This window comes from Malaclemys terrapin, chromosome 1 (assembly GCF_027887155.1).
Source record: "Malaclemys terrapin pileata isolate rMalTer1 chromosome 1, rMalTer1.hap1, whole genome shotgun sequence".
NCBI classification, from domain to species: Eukaryota; Metazoa; Chordata; order Testudines; family Emydidae; genus Malaclemys; species Malaclemys terrapin.
The window spans coordinates 125,792,764-125,814,039 of NC_071505.1; the positions used below are offsets into that span (position 1 = coordinate 125,792,764).

At 41.6% G+C, this 21,276-nt stretch overlaps 1 protein-coding gene across 1 annotated transcript in view; it reads right to left on the minus strand.

Annotated features, from left to right (window-relative positions):
• Window positions 1-1,414: 1,414 nt before the first annotated feature.
• The window catches only part of SMC1B (structural maintenance of chromosomes 1B), a 65,276-nt gene continuing 45,414 nt past the window's right edge, over window positions 1,415-21,276 (minus strand). Inside the window, exons 20-25 of the mRNA XM_054038198.1 lie at window positions 19,800-19,956; window positions 18,762-18,916; window positions 8,586-8,737; window positions 8,269-8,338; window positions 2,858-2,968; window positions 1,415-2,516 (exon numbers count right to left, since the gene is read on the minus strand). Of these exons, the coding sequence (XP_053894173.1) occupies window positions 2,406-2,516; window positions 2,858-2,968; window positions 8,269-8,338; window positions 8,586-8,737; window positions 18,762-18,916; window positions 19,800-19,956 (756 nt within the window). The 3' untranslated portion in view covers window positions 1,415-2,405. The remainder of the gene's footprint in view (window positions 2,517-2,857; window positions 2,969-8,268; window positions 8,339-8,585; window positions 8,738-18,761; window positions 18,917-19,799; window positions 19,957-21,276) is intronic.

Sequence of the window (21,276 nt, forward strand, 5' to 3'; positions counted from 1 at the left end):
TCACTTAACATTGGGGGGAAATGAAAATATAAATGAAAGTGGCCAGCAGCATACAGGCTGTTCTTTATTGACTGGGATTCACTTCACTACTTACTATACTTTGGAATGAAAATATTTCAGTTTGTTTGAAGGACAGGACATGCTTTTGGTATTTCAAGTAGAGATTACGGGGATGTTTTCATTGCTGCATAGTTAAAGCAGGCCACTAGCTAATTATGTGCAGTAGAGAACTGCTACAAACCCCAGCTCATCAAGGCTTTAACCACTTTGACTACAGTCAATGTGACTACTCCATATGCTTAAAGTAAAACATGCTTAAGACCCTTGCTGAATCCTGTCCTTAGACTACCAAATTTAAATTCTATTATGAGAGCTTGGATTTCACATTTTTATGAGGGGGTGTCCTGTAAAACTTGTTAGTTTCCCCCAAAATTGTGTTGCCCTGGAGCAAACACATTTCTTTAAATGAAATTCTAAAGTGTTACAAAAATTAATATTTCTTTAATCAGCATCAATCAGATACTGATGGCTGATTAAGTGGCTGGATTAGGCTGTGCTTTTTGCACCCATTTTCCTGAGGCTGCTGCGAGCACACTATAGTTTTGAGGTTGTTTTAACACAGCAGTCAGAGGTTAAAATTAGTGCAATACACTTTTATTGAACTCTATTCTATGGTACTTTTATGGCTCCGATCATCATAGTATCTGAGCATCTCATCCATTCAGTTGGTTCCTCAGATATAACCTATTTAACTTGTCTTTTAGTTTTCCCAGGAGCAACACTACATAACTGCCTTTCCACTGCACATGCACACACACATTTAAACTTAGCATTGATTTGATTTGAAGTGTTTTTAAATCACAAGTAAATTTAATTTTGCTTTTTTTAAACAGGTAGCACTGGAGACTCTTCAAGTCTAAACACCACTGAAAACTGCAACTTGTAAAACAGCCATTCTTGCCTTAGTGCCATACAATTGCACTGTGAAAAATGCACATCGCAGTAGTGATGAGATCTCTTTACAATTCAATGTATGCATATTAAAAGCAGAGTTGCTGTGTGGCCCATTATGGAAGCTACTGGCAGTAGAATATGCATGTTTCAGTTATCTTATAAGGAGGGCTGACTTGCAACTGGCTCATGGAAATATATAGCTGAAAGGGATATACCTAGAACGTGACTGTTCAGTGTGATGCATTCAGTTAATCAAAAAGTAACTTGCTTTGAAATCCTGTTTTGAATACGACTGAGTCTGGATTCCCAAGTGGAGGAAATAGGCCATAAACCTAGACATTCATTAAATGATGCAGCTGGCTCTACTAATGCTATTGTAGAAATTAATTTACTTTTTTGGTATTTTTATAATTTTTTTAAAATGGAAACTGGTGTATTTACTGAGAATTTTAGAGACAAGGTGGAAGGCAATATGTTTATTGGACATGAGTAAGGGTATCACAATCTGGCCATAAAGTGTTATGATTAATATACTTTGTCTGCCAACTTTGCTGGCTGGCTGTGCGCTAAAAGGTAGGGGGAAAACCCACCAAGGAACAGTTTTGACTGGGGGAGAGGGGAAGCTGTACACCTCTTTGTGGCTTGGCAATGATGGGCAAACATGGCCATGTAATATGGAGCTAGTCTCTCATCAGTTTCTGACCCTTACAGAACATGGCACCAGAAAGCTCTGGATTCAATTTCAGGAGAAATGTAAGATTGGTCTTTTACAAGTGTTGGAAACAGAATATAATGTCTCCTTCCCTAGAGTAGCTCTTTGAATATATACAGTTTAAAAAAAACATTTAAACTCCTAGAACTTGTATCTTTATATTTAACCTAACCACATCTGAAACCTTGTAGTGAGAATCTTCCTGATAAAAAGTAAAAAATGCTATACATTTCAAGATTTTTTCCAACATTTTAATTCTCAATAGTTTAACATTGAAAAGCTATATATAACAGATGAGGTTTGCATTTTTTGACAGCAATCATATGAATTTAACATAGCATCCATATTCAAAAAGTCACTCATCATTCATCAGTTTTTATATTAATGGGACTTCATAGTTTATCTTAATGCTAACCAACAAGAACATACTTAAAGAGATTAGGCACTAGTCACTAGAATTTTGCCATTTCAGTAATGTCTTTCAAAGGCATATTTTGAATTTGTAACGCAACAGGAACATGTACTCCATAAAACCCTAAACAAAACTAGGTCAAATAATACAATCATTTATTCTCCTCCAAATTCTAAGAAATGGCTCTGTGGGTTACGAAGCTATATTCTTGGACTTCTGTATAAGAATATTTAAAAGCAATATTCAAAAAGCTTACAAACTTGTCAGAAAGGTGGCTGTAGAAATCACAATTTTGTTATTCACAGATGGCCCTGAAACTTTCATGTTTTATTCCAGTGTGGAACTGTATCTGTGCTTCTCTTTTCGTTCACTGTCATCAATGTCTGGATACACAGTAAGATCCAGAGTCAGTACCTGACTAAACATGTAATCATCTTGCTGAAAGGAGGAAGAATCAAATCAGTTTACAAGCATATATTAAAAATAAGCATTATCTATAAGATGATGCAGTTACCAGAAGGACCACTTAACTATACATAGCTTGTTCTGGAACGCTATTAAACACTTAGCGATGACTGTTCCTGAATGACAAACAATGTATTTGAACCACCCAGCTCTTGATATACTTGTTAGAGAATTTTTTTTTAAATGAGCATTAAAGGGGAGTCATTTCTTAAGAAATAATTGGCTGTAGCTGGAATTTTTTAAAATAGTTTAATTGCTGTATGAAGTTAATTTGATTTAAATCAAGACAGAAAAATAACTAAGATTATTTGTACCTCTGGACAGACTCCAATTAATGCATCTGCTCTGGAATAAAACTCCTCCTTTAGAGAAATAACTATCATCTGACACTGTTCCTGTGCCTGCTCTTTGATGAAGCTTGATACCTTTGGAGAAAAGCCACAAATTTTAGGATAAGTGGGTTCTGTCAGATTTAAATCACAATTGATTAGGGAACAATGCTGAATTGCTCAGCAGACAGAATTCATTATGAAATGGGCAGGGTAAAAGGGGGAATATAACCGGCCAAGAAAGACACTGTACATGATGTAGGTTCACAGTATGACCCCACAGGTTTGACCCTTTAAAAAATGTATATGAAAACAATCCACTTTAGAAATGTGACATTTCTAAAGTTAACGTAGCGCATTTTACTTGACAATGTTTTTAAGTTAGGAGAATTTCCGTGTATAAGCCATAAATTTTACAGCTTGTTACCATTTACATAATGTGATACAGATTACAAATGCATATTACTGTGCGGTTTTACGTGGCAGAAAATGTTTTTCACTAGCTGTAAAATGTTACTGCATAGAGCTAAATTAAGAAGACATCATACCACAACAGAAGATAAAATTCTAAATGAAAATTAGAAGCAACATTTTTTAATCACACTTCTATGTGTACATTTTTATCCGCTATGTCATAAGTAGGCATAGTCATTGAAATAATTTTGAACTGAAGATTTTAAAACCTGACTAGTTTTCACGGTGACTGACCATAATCCATTCTGAAACTAACTTTATAAGGAGTTAGTATTATACACACTTAAAGTTCCGGAAAGTTTCTTCTTTCAATTTTCAGTTTAAAGTCTTCTAGCCTTATTACAGCAGAAGATCTCCAACAAGCTGCTACTAACCAGACCTTTCCCAAACTCTTTTGATCCCAATAAGTACTGTACATATACTAACCTGTTCATATGCAAAAAAGTATATGCAGTATTTATTAAGCATATTTTTTCTATTTCCAAACAACATTATTTTCTGTAACAAACTCAAAACACTGGCAAATATATAAAGGTCCCTTCATTTGAAGGTGTCTCAGGTCTTTCTCATGGCAGGTAAGATCACCATTTACGGTTGAGGAAACTGAAGCAATGAGAAGAGTTGGAGTAGGCCTCAATATTGATGCAAAATAGTTATTAATAAATTATTTTACATAATTACAATCTTGACTTTGCTCTTACTGAATTTTGCTACAATTATTTTCATACACTTGCTTAGAGAATGATAGCTCACATGCTTAGGTTTTGGTGGGATTTTTGGTTGCTTATTATATGAAATTATTACACTATTATTAGGGCCCTACCAAATTCACTGTCCACTTTGGGCAATTCATGGTCATAGGATTTTAAAAAAAAAATCACAAATTTCATGATTTCAACTACTTAAATCTGAAATTTCACAGTGTTGTAATTATAGGGGTCCTGACCCAAAAAAGGAGTTGTGAGAGGGTTGCAAGGTTATTGTAGGGTGGGGTTGCAGTACTGCTACCCTTACTTCTGTGCTACTGCTGGTGGCAGCACTGCCTTCAGAACTAGGCATCTTGAAAGCAGTGGCTGCTGGCCAGGATCCCAGCTCTGAAGGCAGAACCGCTGCCAGCAGCAGTGCAGAAGTAAGTATGGCATAGTATGGTATTGCCACCCTTTCTTCTGCACTGCTGCTGGTGGGGCGCTGACTTCAGAGCTAGGTGCCTGGCCAACAGCCACTGCTCTCCAGCTGCCCAGCTCTGAAGGCTGCGCAGACTTAAGGGTGGCAATACTGTGACCCCCCCACACGACTTCCTTTTGGGTCAGGACCCTCAATTTGAGAAATGCCGGTCTCCCCCATGAAATCTGTATAGCACAGGGTAAAAGCACATAAAAGACCACATTTCACTTGGGGAGGGACCAGATTGCATGGCCCATGACGCGTTTTTCATGGCCGTGAATTTTGTAGGGTCCTACAAGGTGAGTAACCCCTTTCTTTGAGTGATTGTCCCTAAGTGTAATGCACTTCAGCTGATTCACAAGCAGTGTCACTTAAAAAAGGTGTATGCCTGGAGTCCTATGACACAGACTGCAGAACGGCTCTGCCGAGAGAAGCTGCAGCAGCAGCTGATTGCACTAGTCGCAGTGGCTCTCAAACTGTGGGTCAGGACCCCAAGTGGGTTGCGACCCCATTTTAATGGGGTCACAAGGGCTGGCTTAGATTTGCTGGGGCCAGAAGCCAAAGCTCAAGCCCCACTGTCTAGGCCCGAAGCCTGAGGGCTTCAGCCTTGGGGGGCTGAGGTTACAGGCCCCCTGCCTGGGGCTGAAGCCTTTGTGTTTCAGCTTTGCCCCCAACCCCGGGGCAGTGGGGCTTTGGCCCCCCTACCTGGGGTGGCACGGATCGGGGTAGTAATTTTTGTTGTCGTCAGAAGAGGGTCGCGGTGCAATGAAGTTCAAGAACCCCTGCACTAGTGCATAATTTCTAGCAAAGATAAGACCCAAACTCCAATTTGCTGCTCTGCAGCTGTCAGTAATAGGTACATTTCAAAGGAAAGCTACCAATGCTGCTTAAGCTCTAGTTGAGTGTGCTCTCACACTTCACTTAAGGGAGACATTCATCTTGTAGTCAAATAAGAATACACCCTCAATTCCACTTCAATAGTATCTGGGAGCAAATGGCCTCTCAGATGTTCCATGAATAATACAAAAAGACTAGGAGACTTCTGAAAAGATCTCTTCCTCTGCAGGTAAAAGGCAAGAGCCCCATGCACGTCCAGTAAGTGTCATGCTGCCTCTTCCATGTTAGAATGAGGTTTTAAAGTAAAATGCAGTATTGGTCCCAGGAGAGGAGAGAGACAAGGTGGGTGAGGTAATATCTTTTACTGGACCAACTTCTGTTGATGAAAGAGACAAGCTTGTGAGCTACATCGAGCTCCTCTTCACGTCTGAGAAAAGAGCTGAGTGTAGCTCGAAAGCTTGTCTCTCTCACCAACAGAAGTTGGTCCAATACAAGATATTACCTTACCCACCTTTTCTGTTTAAAGTAAAACACAGGTAGATAGAGACATAGTTGATGTGAAAGTCCGACACCTCCTGAGGGTGGAACTTCAGATGTAGTCTCATGGATACCTAGTCCTTGTGGAAAACTCAATAGGAAGGGTCAGCCATGAACACCTCTAGCTCCCTGACTCGTCTGTTACCTTCTTAGAGATGTAACGGAGAGCAGGATGCCAGGGGCACAAACAGTTATTTAGTAAGAGTTGATCCAACAAGATTCAAGTTGCAGACTGGTATACATTTTGTCACTGGAGAGAAGACTCAAAGAATCGCACCCTTATAGGAAGTGGATGGTGACTGGATGGGAAAGTACAGAGCAGGTGTATGCCATACTGTGCTGGTTGGGGACATAGACTAATGCCAGCCACGCCACTAGCGGCCTGAGGTGAAGTTGCGCGTGCCAAACCACATAAGTACATCCTGCCATGTGACCCAGCAGTCTCTGGCAGGTGTGGGTGGTGGTGAACAGGTGGGCATGCAGAAATTAGATGAGGTCTACCATGGCTCAGACCAGAGTCTCATGGAGGAAGGCTCTGGCCCAAGTGGAGTTGAGTACCACCACAATGAACTGTGTGTTGCACTGGAGTGAGGGTTAACTTCCTATCATTTATTATTAGGCCCAGGTTGTGGCAGGTGGAACAGACCAGAGCGAGATACCTCCTCACATGATCCGAGGACTGGCCCCTTAGCAAGGAATCGTCGAGGTATATGTAGATTTGGACCCCCAGACGTCACAGATAAGCGGTCACTGGAGCTTTACACTTGGTGAACACTCTCGGAGCTGATGAGAGACCAAAGGGCATCCCTGTGAACTGGAAATGGCGCTGGCCCAATGTGAAACAGAGGAAACACTGGTGCCCCAGGAATATGGAAGTATGCATCTTTTAAATCGAGGGCGATGTACCAGTCTCCTGGATCCAGGCACGGGATGATGAAAGCCAGGAAGACCATATGAAATTTCAACTTTTTGAGAGACTTGTTGAGGCGCCGCAGATCTAGAATAGGTCTGAGGCCTCTCTTTGCCTTTGGAATAAGGAAGTTGCAGAAGTAAAATCCTCTTCCTTCCATGCCTCTGGGTGCAGGAGGTTTCTGATCTCCTGAATGAAGAGTTGCTCGTGAGATGGGTCCATGAAGAGGGACGGGGAAGGGGGTTGGAAGGGTTGGTTGGCTACAAACTACAGGGTATAGCCCGATTAGACAGTGTCGAGCACCCAGCGGTCCAAGGTGATATGGGACCAGGCTGACCGAAAAGGGTGGAGGTGGACGGGGAACGGATCCAGTACAGTGACTGGGGCATCGTCCTCGGGCACATCCTCAAAATGACTGCTTTTGGCTGCCTTGGTCCCTGGAAGGACTAGGCTGGGAAGGTTGACAAGACGACGACTGGTGGAATCTCTTAAAACCCATCTTTCCCCTTCTTTTTGTAGGAGCCAGATCGAGGGGAACCCCAAGACCTCAATAACTGCAGAGATGGCGGGGGGCAAAATGGCTTTTTGGCCTGCTGAGAAGTATGTAGACCCAAGGAGCAGAGAGTGGCCTGGGAGTCTTTAAGACTGTGGAGCCTAGCATCAGTTAACTCCGAGAAAAGCCCTGTTCCCTCGAAAGGGAGGTCCGGCAGGGTGGATTGGATCTCCTGGGACAGTCTGGAGGTCTGTAACCAGGAGCTATGCCTCATGGCTATTGCAGAGATGACCACCCTGGACACCAAGTCCATAGCATCCCAGGCCATCTGGAGGACACCCCTGGCTACGCCTTGCCTTCGTCTATTAGAGTGGTGAACTTCTCCGCCTAATCCTGTGGGAGGCTCTCTTTGAACTTGTCAACATAATCGCACAGGATGAAACTGTATCTGCCAAGTAGGGCCTGATGGTTAGATACCCTAAACTGGAGGCTTGCTGAACAGATCATGATGTCAACAATTCACAGATTAATCTCATGTCATACACTTCCATTAAGATCTTCAAGTAATTTGTACAACATTAAAATTACAGTTGTGGTTATATATTCAGCATAATATTATATTTCAGCACTACACATCTCAGACCCCTATCATACTCTGACTCAACAGGCAGAGTTAAGGGTAGATTTAAAAAAAAAAAATCTATCTGGAATTTCTTTTTTAATGCAATACAACTGTGATGAGGTGTCCACACCACGGAAGAGTGAAAGGGGTTAAGTCAGTTAGATAGGTTAATTAACTCCACCTTTGGGTCAGGTGTCAGCCAGGTTACCTGAGCTTCTTAACCCTTTACAGGTAAAAGGATTTTGGAGTCTCTGGCCAGGAGGGATTTTATAGTACTGTACACAGGAGGGCTGTTACCCTTCCCTTTATAGTTATGACAATCTGTAAATTAATTTCAGATAACAGAAGGAATAACTTACTTTGCCAATGTTTGTGTTATCCAGTGCAGCATCCACTTCATCCAAAATAAAGAAAGGGGCAGGGCGGAAACTTAAAAATAAGAGAGTCAATTAGTTTTATATAGATATACTAATATTTTGGGGATTTAGCTTGTCCCATAAAATTTTGACCAAGAAATAGTGATGTCAAGAACAGAATAGGAATGTAAAATACATTTTTGGACATAATAAATGTTCAAAATGCCTTCTGAAAATACTATGCTACATTTGTTTCCATACCACTGATGCTCAAAGATTAGTAAAAAGATGGTACTGTAAAATCTATTTCACCATATTACCTGTGTATTGCAAACACAAGAGCCAGTGCTGCCACAGATTTTTCACCTCCTGACAAGTTGTCCATTGGCATAAAGCGTTTTCCAGGAGCCACACAGTTATAGCTAATGCCTTCTAGATATGGTTCCTCAGGGTTCTCGGGACTGAGAAATGCCTGAAATACACATGCCCTAGTATTTAGTTAATACTGAAACATATGAAATGTTTAGCTTAGGGTTGCTATTGTTTGTATTTTAAAGTTTAAATACGACATTTTGGCTGATTTGTAGTGAATAACTGTGTATCTGTATTTAAGAGAGACATTGCTAAAATGTGGTTCTAGAAAAATCTATCTTGTGAAACTTTTGGAATACAACAGACATCACAATCAAAGAACCACCATTTAAGGCAGACTGACATCTTAGTCATATTTTCAACACTGTTCCTTATCTTTGTTACCACTATCACTTCAGGTTATTAAAGACACTCATTTTAAGAAAAAAATCTCAATTTACTTTTCCACTATCTGTTTAGTTTATTTCATTTTACTTGGACAATAAAATAAATGAAGTAATTTTCATATTTATAGGCTGTTACAAAACGAATAGCACCCATGCAAAGTGTTAAAAAAAACAGTTACCTGTCGTTTGTAACTCTTGTTCGAGATGTGTTGCTCATGTCCATTCCATTCTAGGAGTGTGCGTGCCCACGTGCACATTTTTCGGAGATTTCTGCCTTAGTGGTACCCATAGGGTTGGCAATGGTGCCCTCTGGAATGCTGTGCTCATGCATTGGTATATTAGGCACCGCTGGCCCGATGCCGTCTCAGTTCCTTCTTGACGACAACTCCGACAGAGGAGTAGGAGGGCGGGTAATGGAATGGACATGAGCAACACATCTTGAAGAACAACAGTTTCAAAAGGTAGGTAACAGTTGTTTCTTCTTCGAGTGCTTGCTCATGTCAATTCCATTCTAGGTGATTCACAAGCTGAATCCACGGAGGTGGGCTCGGAGTTCATAGTCATGTGGCTTGCAATACTGCTTTACTGAAGCCAGCATTGTCTTGGGCCTGCTAGGTAAGTGCGTAACGAGATGTAAATGTGTGGATGCACAACCAGGTAGCGGCCCTGCCAATATCTTGAATAGGCACTTGGGCCAGGAAGGCCGCTGCCCAGGCTTGTGCCCTAGTCAAGTGGGCAATTACAATCGCCAGTGGAGGCACTTTCACCAGATCATAACAGAAACAGATGCAGGCGGTGATCCATGATGAAATTCTCTAGGCAGACACTGGAAGACCTTTCATCCTGTCTGCTGCTGCAATGAACAACTGCGTCGACTTACAGAACGGCTTAGTCCTTTCAATGTAAAAGGCTCTTGCTCTCCTGACATCCTGACTCTGACTTACGAGGTTTTGGAAAAAAGACAGGTAAATAGATGTCCTGGCATGTATGAAACTGCGAAACTACTGTGGGCAAGAAAGCTGGGTGCGGTTGCAGCTGGACCTCGTCCTTGTAGAATACCATACAGAGTGGCTCCAAAGTAAGCATCCTAATCTCAGAGACCCTGTGGGCAGACATTATTGACACCAAGAAAGAAGCCTTCCAGGAAAGCAGAAGAAGGGAGCAGGAAGCCAAAAGCTCGAAGGGGGGACCCATGAGTCGTGACAGCATGAGATTCAGGCCCTAAGGAGGGACAGGGTCATGGATGTGGGGATAGAGTCGCTCCAAGCCCTTAAAAAAAAAAACAAAAAAAACCATCATGTCATGAGTGAAGACTGACCTGCCCTGGAACGGAGGATGGAAGGCTGAAATAGCAGCCAAGTGGACCTTAATCAATGAAAGAAACAGGCCCTAGAGCTTGAGATGCAGAAGGTAGTCCAACACTGACTGCAGCAAGGCCTGCTTGGGGTGGATACGCTGGTCCAAACCCCAGAACCTTTTCCACTTGGTCAGGTAGGTCACCCTGGCCCAGGGCTTTCTGCTACCCAACAGTACCTTCTGGATAATGGACCGAGTACTCCTGTTCTGCATTCAGCCACATAGCAGCCAGGCTGTCAGATGCAGCGCTGCCAAGTTCAGGTGCAGAAGATTGCCGTGGTTCTGGGACAGCAGAACTGACCAGAGAGGCAGCTGCAGCGGGGTGGCCACTGAAATGTCCAACAGCGTGCCGAACCACTGCAGGCGAGACCAAGCCGGGGCTATCAGGATTACCTTCACCTTGTGCTCTCTGATCTTCATGAGGACTCTGTGGATTAAGGGCACTGGTGGGAAGGCATACATCAGAGCCCCCTGACCACTGGAGTAAAAAGGCATCTGACAGGGAGCCTATGTCAATCCCCTGAGTTGAGCAGAACACCTGGCACTTCCTGCTCTGTCAGGAGGCAAACAAGTCCACCGGGGGGGAGCGGGTGGCACCTTTGGAAGATCACTCCATCCAGAGGTGGTCAGTGTGATCACTTGTGGTGAGAAGAGAAGGACCTGCTGAGGTGATCCACTAACACGTTTCTGGCCCTGAGAAGGTGCGCAGCCATAAGATGAATGGCATGCTGCACACAGAAGTCCCAGAAATTGACAGCTTGTTGGCAGAGGGCTGATGATTGGGCTCTGCCTTACGTGTTGATGTAAAACATCGAGGCGGTGTTGTCTGTCAGGATTTGTACCACCTTGTCCTTCAAGCAAGGTAGGAAAGAACTGCAGTGTGTAGCCCAGAGATACAATGCCAAGCACCCAGCTCTCTAAGGTGACTCGCGACCAGGCCGACTGGAAGGGATGTAGGCGGTTGTGCTCCTTTTGAGTTCTAGGACAAAAATTCTTTCAAATAAGACACGACACTTGTCCTTCACACGCGACTCCCTCAAGCACGGTAAGCAGCTGCTATGGAGGTCGCTAATATGCATAGGTCTGTTGCAGGCAGAAGAACAACCTGCTTAAAACCTGGAGACCAGTGCATGCCCCGCCTGGGGCTAAGATCCTGCTGGGACTCTAATTTACTAACTAACACTACTTAACACCTACTTACTGACTAACTACTAAACAAACTATGTACAAGGCAAACAAGGATGAGAGATAAAGAGAAAAAATGCTATCCACTTGCAAGTCAAGGGGAAGGCACTCCAACCAACCATCACTGATGGTAAGAAGGAACTGAGAGGGTGAAGAAGTTTTTATACTGAAACCAGGAAATCTCTGTCTCTCACTGCTCCATTCTTCTATTGAACATAAATGTTAGGCTTCTGTCTAAAATTTTTCTCTTGCCTGAACTCTCTTCTTCTCCTCAGGGGATCAGACTGTCTTATCTTCAGCTGCTCCTCACTGCTCAACACCAGATACTTGCCTCACATCCTCGTTTTAGGCATTTTAGAGGTCCCCAAGCTTAGCTGACTTCCTTGGAGATGGAAAAGACTTTTGAAAGAACTGAATGCAGATATTTTCCAGAGGTTCTTCACAAATTTTACTTTAGCAGTAACTTCCTCAAATTGGGAGAATTCATGGTTTCTTACCTGAAAACTTTCCCTTCTTTGAAGGGAAAGATCCAAAGATTGACAATGGGTCATTGTCTGTCTGTAACTGCAGGGGGCAGAAACAAAGCTAGGTGGATAGCTGATGAGGGACTAGTCCCCACCTTCAGGAGACCACCTCAGTTTCAAGATGCTTCCACCACTAACTCCTGTGGACTATGAAACTAAAAAACCCCAAATCTCTCATCTTGCGAAAAATATTCAACAAGAGAACATTACGAACAACAAGAACATTTTAACTACTGCAGAGAACTTTAAGCATGAGTTAAACAGATCTGCCTTTTTCAGGGAGGACCAGATCTGTTTGAAGAAGGGGAAATTTTCAAGTAAGCCGCCACAAATTTTCCCATTCTTTCTCAGGGCGAGGGCCACAGATCCTCAGTATGGGATATTCTCAGCAATGACAAAATTCCTAGGGAGAGAACAAAATAATATCACAGAGAAAGGAATCACCACAGAATGCAGGACCCACCTGTCAAAGGCTGCATCATCTGAAGATGAATATCTATCTTGTAAAATTTAGTCAATGTTTACACAGATGACCAAGTTGCAACTTTACAGATTTCAATGCCCCTTCACTGCCCGTGTACTGAATGAGCTCTGGTGCCCACTGTTGGATTGGTGCCCTTGATATGCAAGGCCCTGATAGACTGTAGATGAGCCTCTGCTCACTGCAGCAATGATACTGTTCCTTTTGTAGATCCCTTAACCTGAGTCCTCTCCCCTTCCACTCAATGGTTTATGTATGCCATCGCTGACATTGTCCGCCATTACCAGAAGACCACCATTCAGTAATACTGAGGCCAGTTGTTGAACAGCATATTTTATTGCCCTCATCTCTAGAAAAATGTATGCTCTTCTTTAGTTCCAAGAAGAACCATGTCCCTACAGCCATCGACTTCTCAGAGAATGCTTCCCATCCTTCCAGACTGGCATCTATTGTTATGACAAATCTCTCTGGCTCTGCCATGGCCATCCTTCCTAAAATCAACACGAGCTCATCCACCAATCCCGGGATTTCAATACGAGTGACGGAATGCTCACTTTCGGAGATGGAAAAGACAGAAAACAGCAGAGAAGGGACAGCAGGAAACTCTGGAGCTTGCTCCTAGCACTATTCCTAGAAAACTCATTATGACATGATCATCCCTAGAACACTCATTAGGGGGCCTAGGACGCCCTCAAAAGGGTAACTGCTGATCTGATCTTGCTCTGTATTTTGGCTGAGAAAGATTTTATGGGCCTCTGAGTCTATCAACACTCCAAGATGAACAAGGCACTGAGATGGCTGAAGATAACTCTTTCCAAAATTTACTATAATCCATGCTGTTGCAACATTTGGATTGTTGCTTGAGTGGATCTCTCTTTGGACAGGATTCTGATTATAATGTTGTCTAGGAAAGAGTATATTTGTATCCCCATTTGCCTGAGAATAGCAACCAGAACACTGAGGACTTTCATGAATGCTTTAGGTGCAGATAACAGTACAAAAGGCAGCACTTTGTTTTGAAAATTATCCGTGCCATGAGTGAATTACAGAAATCTCCTGTGCACCTGGTGAACTGGCATATGAAGATAGGTCTCCTTCAAATCTACGGATGTGAGGTAATCCCTCTGGCAGATGGCCACCAGTATGGACTTAAAAATCTCCAGACTGAATCTGGTCTCCAATACTTCTCTGTCCTCCCCAGACCTCTTGGGTACCAGAAACAAAACTGAGTAGTGGCCAGAGAACATCTCTGCCTCGGGAACTCTCTCTATTACACCGATTCCTGAAAGATAATATACTAAAGACTACAGATCACACCTACTTTGCAGATTTGAAGATACCAGAGAAGAGAGAAAAATGATTTCAAAATTCTATGATGTACTCCTGTCAAACCACATTCAGCACCCATCTGTCCAATGTGGAGATAGGCCATTGGTCCTTGAATTTTAACAGTCCTCCCCTTAGGTGTTGCTCGTTGGAACTGTCTTGACTGTAGTCATAGATTGTTTCTAGTGTTGGAATTTACACTGCAGGAAGACTTGTCTCTCTCCTTTCCAGGCTTAGACTTGTTCTATTTGCTTTTGTTGTAGTCTTGCCTTCCATACTTAGAGGAACAGCCACAGAAAGGATATTTAGACCTGAAATAAAGCCAGCTATCCCTTTTCCCAGATTTGGAGTTGAGAGTTTGGTCACATTTTTTTATTTATCTGAAGTCTACAATACCACTTTGTCTAATGGTTCCCCAAATACCCAACCTTCTAAATATTTTGAAGTTGCTAACGTGATTTTGTCTGGTCTGTCGCCCTTCCAGAGGTGCCATCAAGTCACTACATTGGAGGCCATAGCATGTACTGAAAACACAGAAGCACCCCTGGTTGCATCAGCTATGAATGCTGAAGGCACTAAGATGTTCATTAACTCTGAATCTAACTGAAGTGATTTCTTGGCAGTTTTTGGCCAGTCTGACTCCTAAACAGTCTGTCCAGGTGAGTACTGCTCTTGCAAAACATGGTGCTGCAGCAGAAGCCTTCAGAGAGGAAGATGAAACCTCATTATGGCATAGTGATATTTCCAGTCTGCAGTCATTCGGTTCTTTTGGGGAAAAAGTCCCTCTCCTTTTGGACAGCAATGACTGACTAGTTCCAGTAAACGGTCTCTCTTCCCACAGTAGACAGAGCAATCTGCTTTTTGCTATGGTGCATGCTGTAGAATTTTTTTTGACATGCCTGGACAATCTCACAGACTTTGTTGGTGCTTCCCATTCAGCCTTAATTACCTTCCCCCAAAAGACACGAAGGGGAACGTGTAGTTCAGATTTTGAACAAGTTGGGGAAAAAACTCATAATTTCTATACTAGTCCTCTCTTCTTCCACCACAAATTTTTTTCTCACTAGCTCATCCGACTGAATACCCAAGTATCTAATCAGCTTTTGTAACTTCATCTCAGATAATTCAGTTGGCAAAAGATCCTCTTGCTTCACTTCATCCTGCAACTCAGACTCTGAGACTGAATTAACCTTCCTTTTGTGAAGATGATCCTAACTTTCCTCTTGACTTCTTTATTCCTCTCTTGGACTTAGGTTGAACAGATTTTCTAGCTTTTTTTTTGGACAATGCTCAGAATGAAAACGAATTGGAGGAGGAAGATGAAAAAGAACCAGATGTAAACAATTTATAGTTTTTACTATGCTTTTTCTTTCCACGTATAACATCTTGTGAAGAGAGCCATTAGCTCTTGCACTCTCTGGTGATGAGTCAGAGGAATTGCTGTCCATAGAAAAACAGGCCAGTTTTCTCCTAAGTTTGAGGTAATTTCTTGAACCCCTTTCTCCTTTAATTTTCACTCCTTAGGGGAGGTGACACTAGGAACCTGAGTCAGATGAAGAGCCCTGCAAAACTCTTCTGTTAACAGGCATCTATTTATCTTTGCCCTTTTGAGTGTGGACAGAATCCCTGTAAGGGACACTGCAGCTGTTTCCTGGGGCTCACAAGATGGCAGCCTCTACAGTAAAGGTATTTTTCATGCCAAATCCAAGAGCTCCATAGCCTAAGAGGGAATTTCTTTCTGAAGGAGATTCTTTTCTTCTCCTCCTCTCCATGCAGAATTCTGGACTTCCCCCAGGGCTAAGGAAAGGAGACCAAATTGCCTGACGGGAGAGGGTGGGACTGATGAGACATGCACTGTGGGAGGGCATACACACAAATGGCCTTTTTGGCCACTCCATGCTCTGCCCATGGCAGATTCAGCTGGTCCCGCTTATGGTTTCCCTGTGCCAGGTTGCTACCCTGATGTAACTGCCTCTGGTTGCTGAAGGGCTCTCAATTTTTGTGCCATCCTTCAAGACATTTGCAGCCTGGCTATCAAACTTCTTGCTGGTGGGGAACTCCTGGGGAACCAGCTCCTGGATCAGGATAAGGCAGACAAAGCAAAACCTTTCCAACCCAGTGAATGAGGCAGCTGCACCAGGCACAAACTTCTCCTTTTGCAGCATTTGGCAGGAATACAGAGCAGGAGGAACACAGCCTTGCTCAGTTTCCTGTTTGGACCTTTCTTGTCCATCCTCTTAGCCTGCAACCTGAATAGTTGGGGGATAGGAGACAACAAATGTGACAATTCCAGACAGGAGACAACTTGTGTCTTCAGATTTTTCTTAATTCTGTCTCTTACAAGCAATGCTGATACCACAGACCCGCCAATAGCTATAGGAGGGGGGGGGAGGGAAATGAGGGGAACTCCAGAAGGTGGGGGCTAGTCCCTCAGCTATCCAATCAGCTTTGATTTTCCCCCCTACAGCTACAGACAGGCAATGACTCACACTGAGGATCTGTGGACCAGACCTCAAGAGAGAGGAAGTCAGATTTTGTATGCTTCTCCTAGAGCTGCTGTAATGACCAATAAGTTTTCCTTTGATGATTTTACTTGAGAGGGAGACAAGACAGGAATGCCTGCTTTCTCCCTTACTCTGACATTGCTAAGCAATTTACTTGAGTCGCTTGCTCTTCAGTCCTTTGAGAGTTTTCAGGCAGACAGTCACTCAGAAGTCAACCTTGTATGCAGCTGCTGCTGCTATGACAGCATGTCATCTCTTGAAATATCCCCTTCAAATTTAAGACAAACAACTGACCAATTAGGTCAATTTTCAGCTTTCAAAATTCATTTTCTTACATTAGAAGTATTATCTATGTAAACCTGATCCTCTATCCTGGCAAGCATTTTCTCCTTTTTCAGTGCAAGTAAAATGGCACCCTCTACCTAGATGTCTCCATTCCAAGTAGGTTTTCCACTCTGTGCTCTTGCAACTTTGTTCAGTGCTTAATAAAATTAAAAATGACCTATTAAGATAGTTCCCTCTTCCCTCTCTGAGTGAAAATTACAATATTCCCTAGATATAGAGAGTTTACAGTAAATGGTGTATTTGTTTCTAACTGGAGGGAGATCTTTGACTTGAAGACAGAGAACATAGCTGTCATCTGCCATGACAGATATCCATGTGTGTTTTAACAGACTTCAAACAGTCTAAAATGAGAGATGCCTTGTATTTCTCTGTCTGATTATACATGTGTCAGCTCTGTTCTACAAAACACTGGCTGGGAGATAAGGAAATTTATACTTTTCTATGTAGTGAAGAGAGGTTTACTTTTCCCCGACACAATTGTCTAATTCCCTTTTTTGAAAGCACATCATCAACTTAAATCCTTTATTCAGAGCCCCTATATGGATTTGGAGAACCTTAAGTAACTTGCGAGGTAAAGTAGCTCTCTCACCAGTGTTACTCGTTTATAATAATTATGTTTCCCCTAAACTTGGTCGGCCCAGCTAAATTATGAAGGTATGCAGGAATTAAATACATTCCTTATGTTTTAGTTCATCCACCAACCTCTGCCATACCTCTAATCTGTCTTGCACTAATTTTTTTTAAACAAATGACAGAGTAAAATCTTGTTAAATGGCTGTAACATTTCTAAAAAAAAACCACACACAACAGCCATACAAGAGACTGTATAAATTAAGTCAGAGGCTATATATCATTCCAACTCACTCTCTGTAGTGCATCCGTTGCCGGATCTAGACCACTATGTTTAAAATACAAGTAAGGGATTGCTAATTGCTATGCTACTGGTATAAGTTTGCACAGAGGCTTTCTCCACACGTTATTTTATAACTAACTGTTGAAGTGTGGTTATTCCAGATCTCCCACTCTTAATACTGCTGAGTGATCTCAACTTTAACTCCCTGGCCGCCTTCAATAAGGAGGGGTATGAACTTGGGTTTTATGAGGCCAGAAAGGATATCTTACATGCTGGGCACAGGAAGATATCAATTATCGCGGTGAAGATCTATGTTGTTAAAACTCCTGTATACAATTAAACTCTCACGTTCTCTCTGAGGGAGAAAAAGCGTGGAAAGTGTGTCTGTGGTATGGAGCAAAACCTGAATTCATTTGCAGAAATACTTAAAAATTTGCTGAACTCCTTGTGCACAAATTGTGTGGGAGATTTCCTATAATTTACTTTGAAAGACTGGTAACATTTTTCTTTTGTAAGTTTCAGAAGTACATGCTGAATGACTGATGAGGAGTTCATACAGAGAAGCAATTGTTCTAGAGTTCTTTATAAATAAATATTCTGATATGAACTGGGTATGTGTAAGAGTGATTTTTTTCCCATTTATTTAGAGAAGTGTACAGAGTGCTAAAACAAAAATGCTAGGGTCAAGGTATCTAAAATAGTCTTGTTAACTGGTTATATGGATACTTGAATGTTCTGGATGCTTGCTATACCCACCACTAGATCTGTGAACCAATATTTATTTTAAAAACCAAAAATAGTGAATATACTTTACGCATCCTTCATGGTATTCCAGAAGTCTAAAATCAAATAAACAAACTCCCCAAAGAGCGAACGCATTAGTCCATCCCTCCCTTGCACAGAAGAAAGCTGCAGGTAAATGTAGACTGGTAGATGCTATCTTTTCTTCATGTAATTGTGATTCTCCTAATGATCTTTGTCTTCTAGTCAGTTTGCATAAACTTCATGTTCAAGACTGAAACCATCACATATCTTTGGAGAGTAAAAAAAGTGAATTCTACTGTTCTAGTTAATGAAACTTTCACTATTATGATTCCAATTATAATTGAGGGAAAGCAAGCTAGTAAACTTTTTTTAAACCAAGTACTTTAAAACATTACACACCTGAGCACAACTGTTTCTGCAGAGTTTCTTGTAGATCTGATCGATAGCTACTGAGACATGCTCAAAACACTGGCTGAAACGCTCGTATCTTCTTTTTTTCATCTGTTCAAATTCTTGTCTACATATCCTGGCTTCCCTTCTGCTGGCCTCAAAAGCTATGAAAGAATAAATTGAACTAACTTTAGCTTTGCAGAAAGTGCTCAATAATAAGCTTAAAATTAGTTTAATTCTCTTAGTAATCCCTATCTTAGCTAATAAGCATTTTACTAGAGAAATCTGTTTTGCAACATAAACGGAAAACAGCTTCAGTGCATATATGAGCAACATGGCAATGTCCTACGTTTGCTCCCAGAGCTACCGAGATTGAAAACCTAGAAAGTTGTTTGGATGTTTCCAGTTTTCCCTACACAAGACCAGACTGATGTGTGAAGAGAAGGAGCTCCGCCTGAGCACAGGTTTTTCAGTTGTATATTTAGATTGGATAAACTCTATAGCAGTTTATAAGGCTATATTTAGGTGTGGCAGTGGTATTCCTTGCCCTCTCAGTAGTGTGCTACTTACAGCATGCCACTAATTTTGCAGTAATGTTGGTGTTTGAGCTCCAGAAAGGATATGGTAACTGGTACATGGATTGCTGCTTCTAAGGAAATTAGCAGAAAATTCTTAGCAAATCAGTCATCTCTGAAATGTAATAAACCTTTTATCAAGGAATATACACTATACCTTGCTTACAAAGATATTTTTGGTGAAGATACAAACAGAATTAATGATGGAACACAAAGTTTTAAAGAAATAATTTGGAATAAGATGCAACATTTTATAAATAAGATTTTTAATATGAAATGGCAGTATAAAAGTGTAACTAAGGAAAAACACAGGGCCTCTAGTAGTAAGTCTCTGACACAAACACAAAGGAAATACTCAAATACGTGAAAGGTGTAAAAAAAAAAAAAAAAATTGGACCAGTTCCAGCATAATGATTATGCAGGATGGAAAACTTTCACAGAAATGGTTAATAATAAGGAAGATTCATGTTACCATCTACTGATTCTTGGAACTTGTCCTTAGCAGTCTGCAATTTCTCCAGTGCTCTTAGGTTTGGTGCAGCTGTTTTGAATAAAACATTTTCTTTGGATACTATTTGCTGCTGCAGTCGTGTCAGATGAGCCTCAATCTCTTTATCAGACTGTAGGTCCTAAGCAGAAGACAAAAAAAGTCATAAAAGGGGATTACTTGCCAATAGAATCAGCAGGCTCCCGGACAAGAGGATCCTATACAAACTGGTTCACCACAGATGAAAATATATCATGGTCCCTTACATCAGGACACGGTAAGCAAAAATAGCAGCTGAACAGACCTTGGCAATAGTCAGGAATAATCTTAACATTAAAAAAAAAAAGCCCAAGATAATTTAAATTGAAATAAAATGGACAAGAAGCATGGTCAAAGGCCTCTGCCTTGAGAAAACCTTTTAAAACACATTCCATCTGGCAGCATGACACCCCTTAGCAGAGAGGTCTGGTCTCTTAATATTCTGCCTTGACTTCCTTAGACAGGCCAAGACATCCCATCATATAAGGCTTAAGCCAAACTGTTCTGTTATGTGAAGCAGCTTGAGTTCTGGGTGATCTACCCTGCCATTCTGCTGCAGAAGAAGAATTTCTGATACCATAAAAGTGCTTTCCTTTGCTCTATTTGAAGAACTAGGTAGGATTTTTAGCCCTCAGAACCAATTCTGATTGTTCCTGAGCATCTTTATAAAAGACCTTTACAAAACAATGACCAACTCCTTTGAGCCTGGTATTTTGAAGCAGACTGGGGTAAGGATTAGCAGCCACATTGCTTGTACATGGGGAGAATTTTTTAGGAGACGCTCTTCCAACTCACTACTACAGATTCTTGCAGTAGCAGTGTGGAAAAAATTTTTGGTCCTTTGGGGCAGGGCCTTGCAGGTATTGCAGCTTTGCCTGAGCATATTTCCCTGAGACATAAAACACCCTTTTTGTGCTGATGTACAGTAGGAAATATAGTGGGACAAGAAAAGTATCTTAACTCTTATCATCCACAGATTGGTCATCTTGAACAAGAACTTAAAAAAGACTGAGTGCATATTACACTCAATGATTTAAGCCACTCCACTTAACTATTTACAACTCTTTCATGAAAACTACAGGATGGAGAAAGGGAAAGTCTGATTCTGCAACCTCTCCAGCAGATGAAAGATGATCCAAAGGATTGTTACAGAAGACAGAGTATTTATATCCTTGGTCTATAGCTTTGGCTCTCAACCTTTCCAGACTACTGTACCCCTTTCAGGAGTCTGATTTGTCTTGCGTACCCCCAAGTTTCACCTCGCTTAAAAGCTACTTGGCTTACAAAATCAGATATAAAAGTGAGACAGTATGCTATTACTGAAAAATTGCTTCCTTTCTCATTTTTACCATATAATTATAAAATAAATCAATCTGAATATAAATATTGTACTTACATTTCAGTGTATAGTATATAGAGCAGT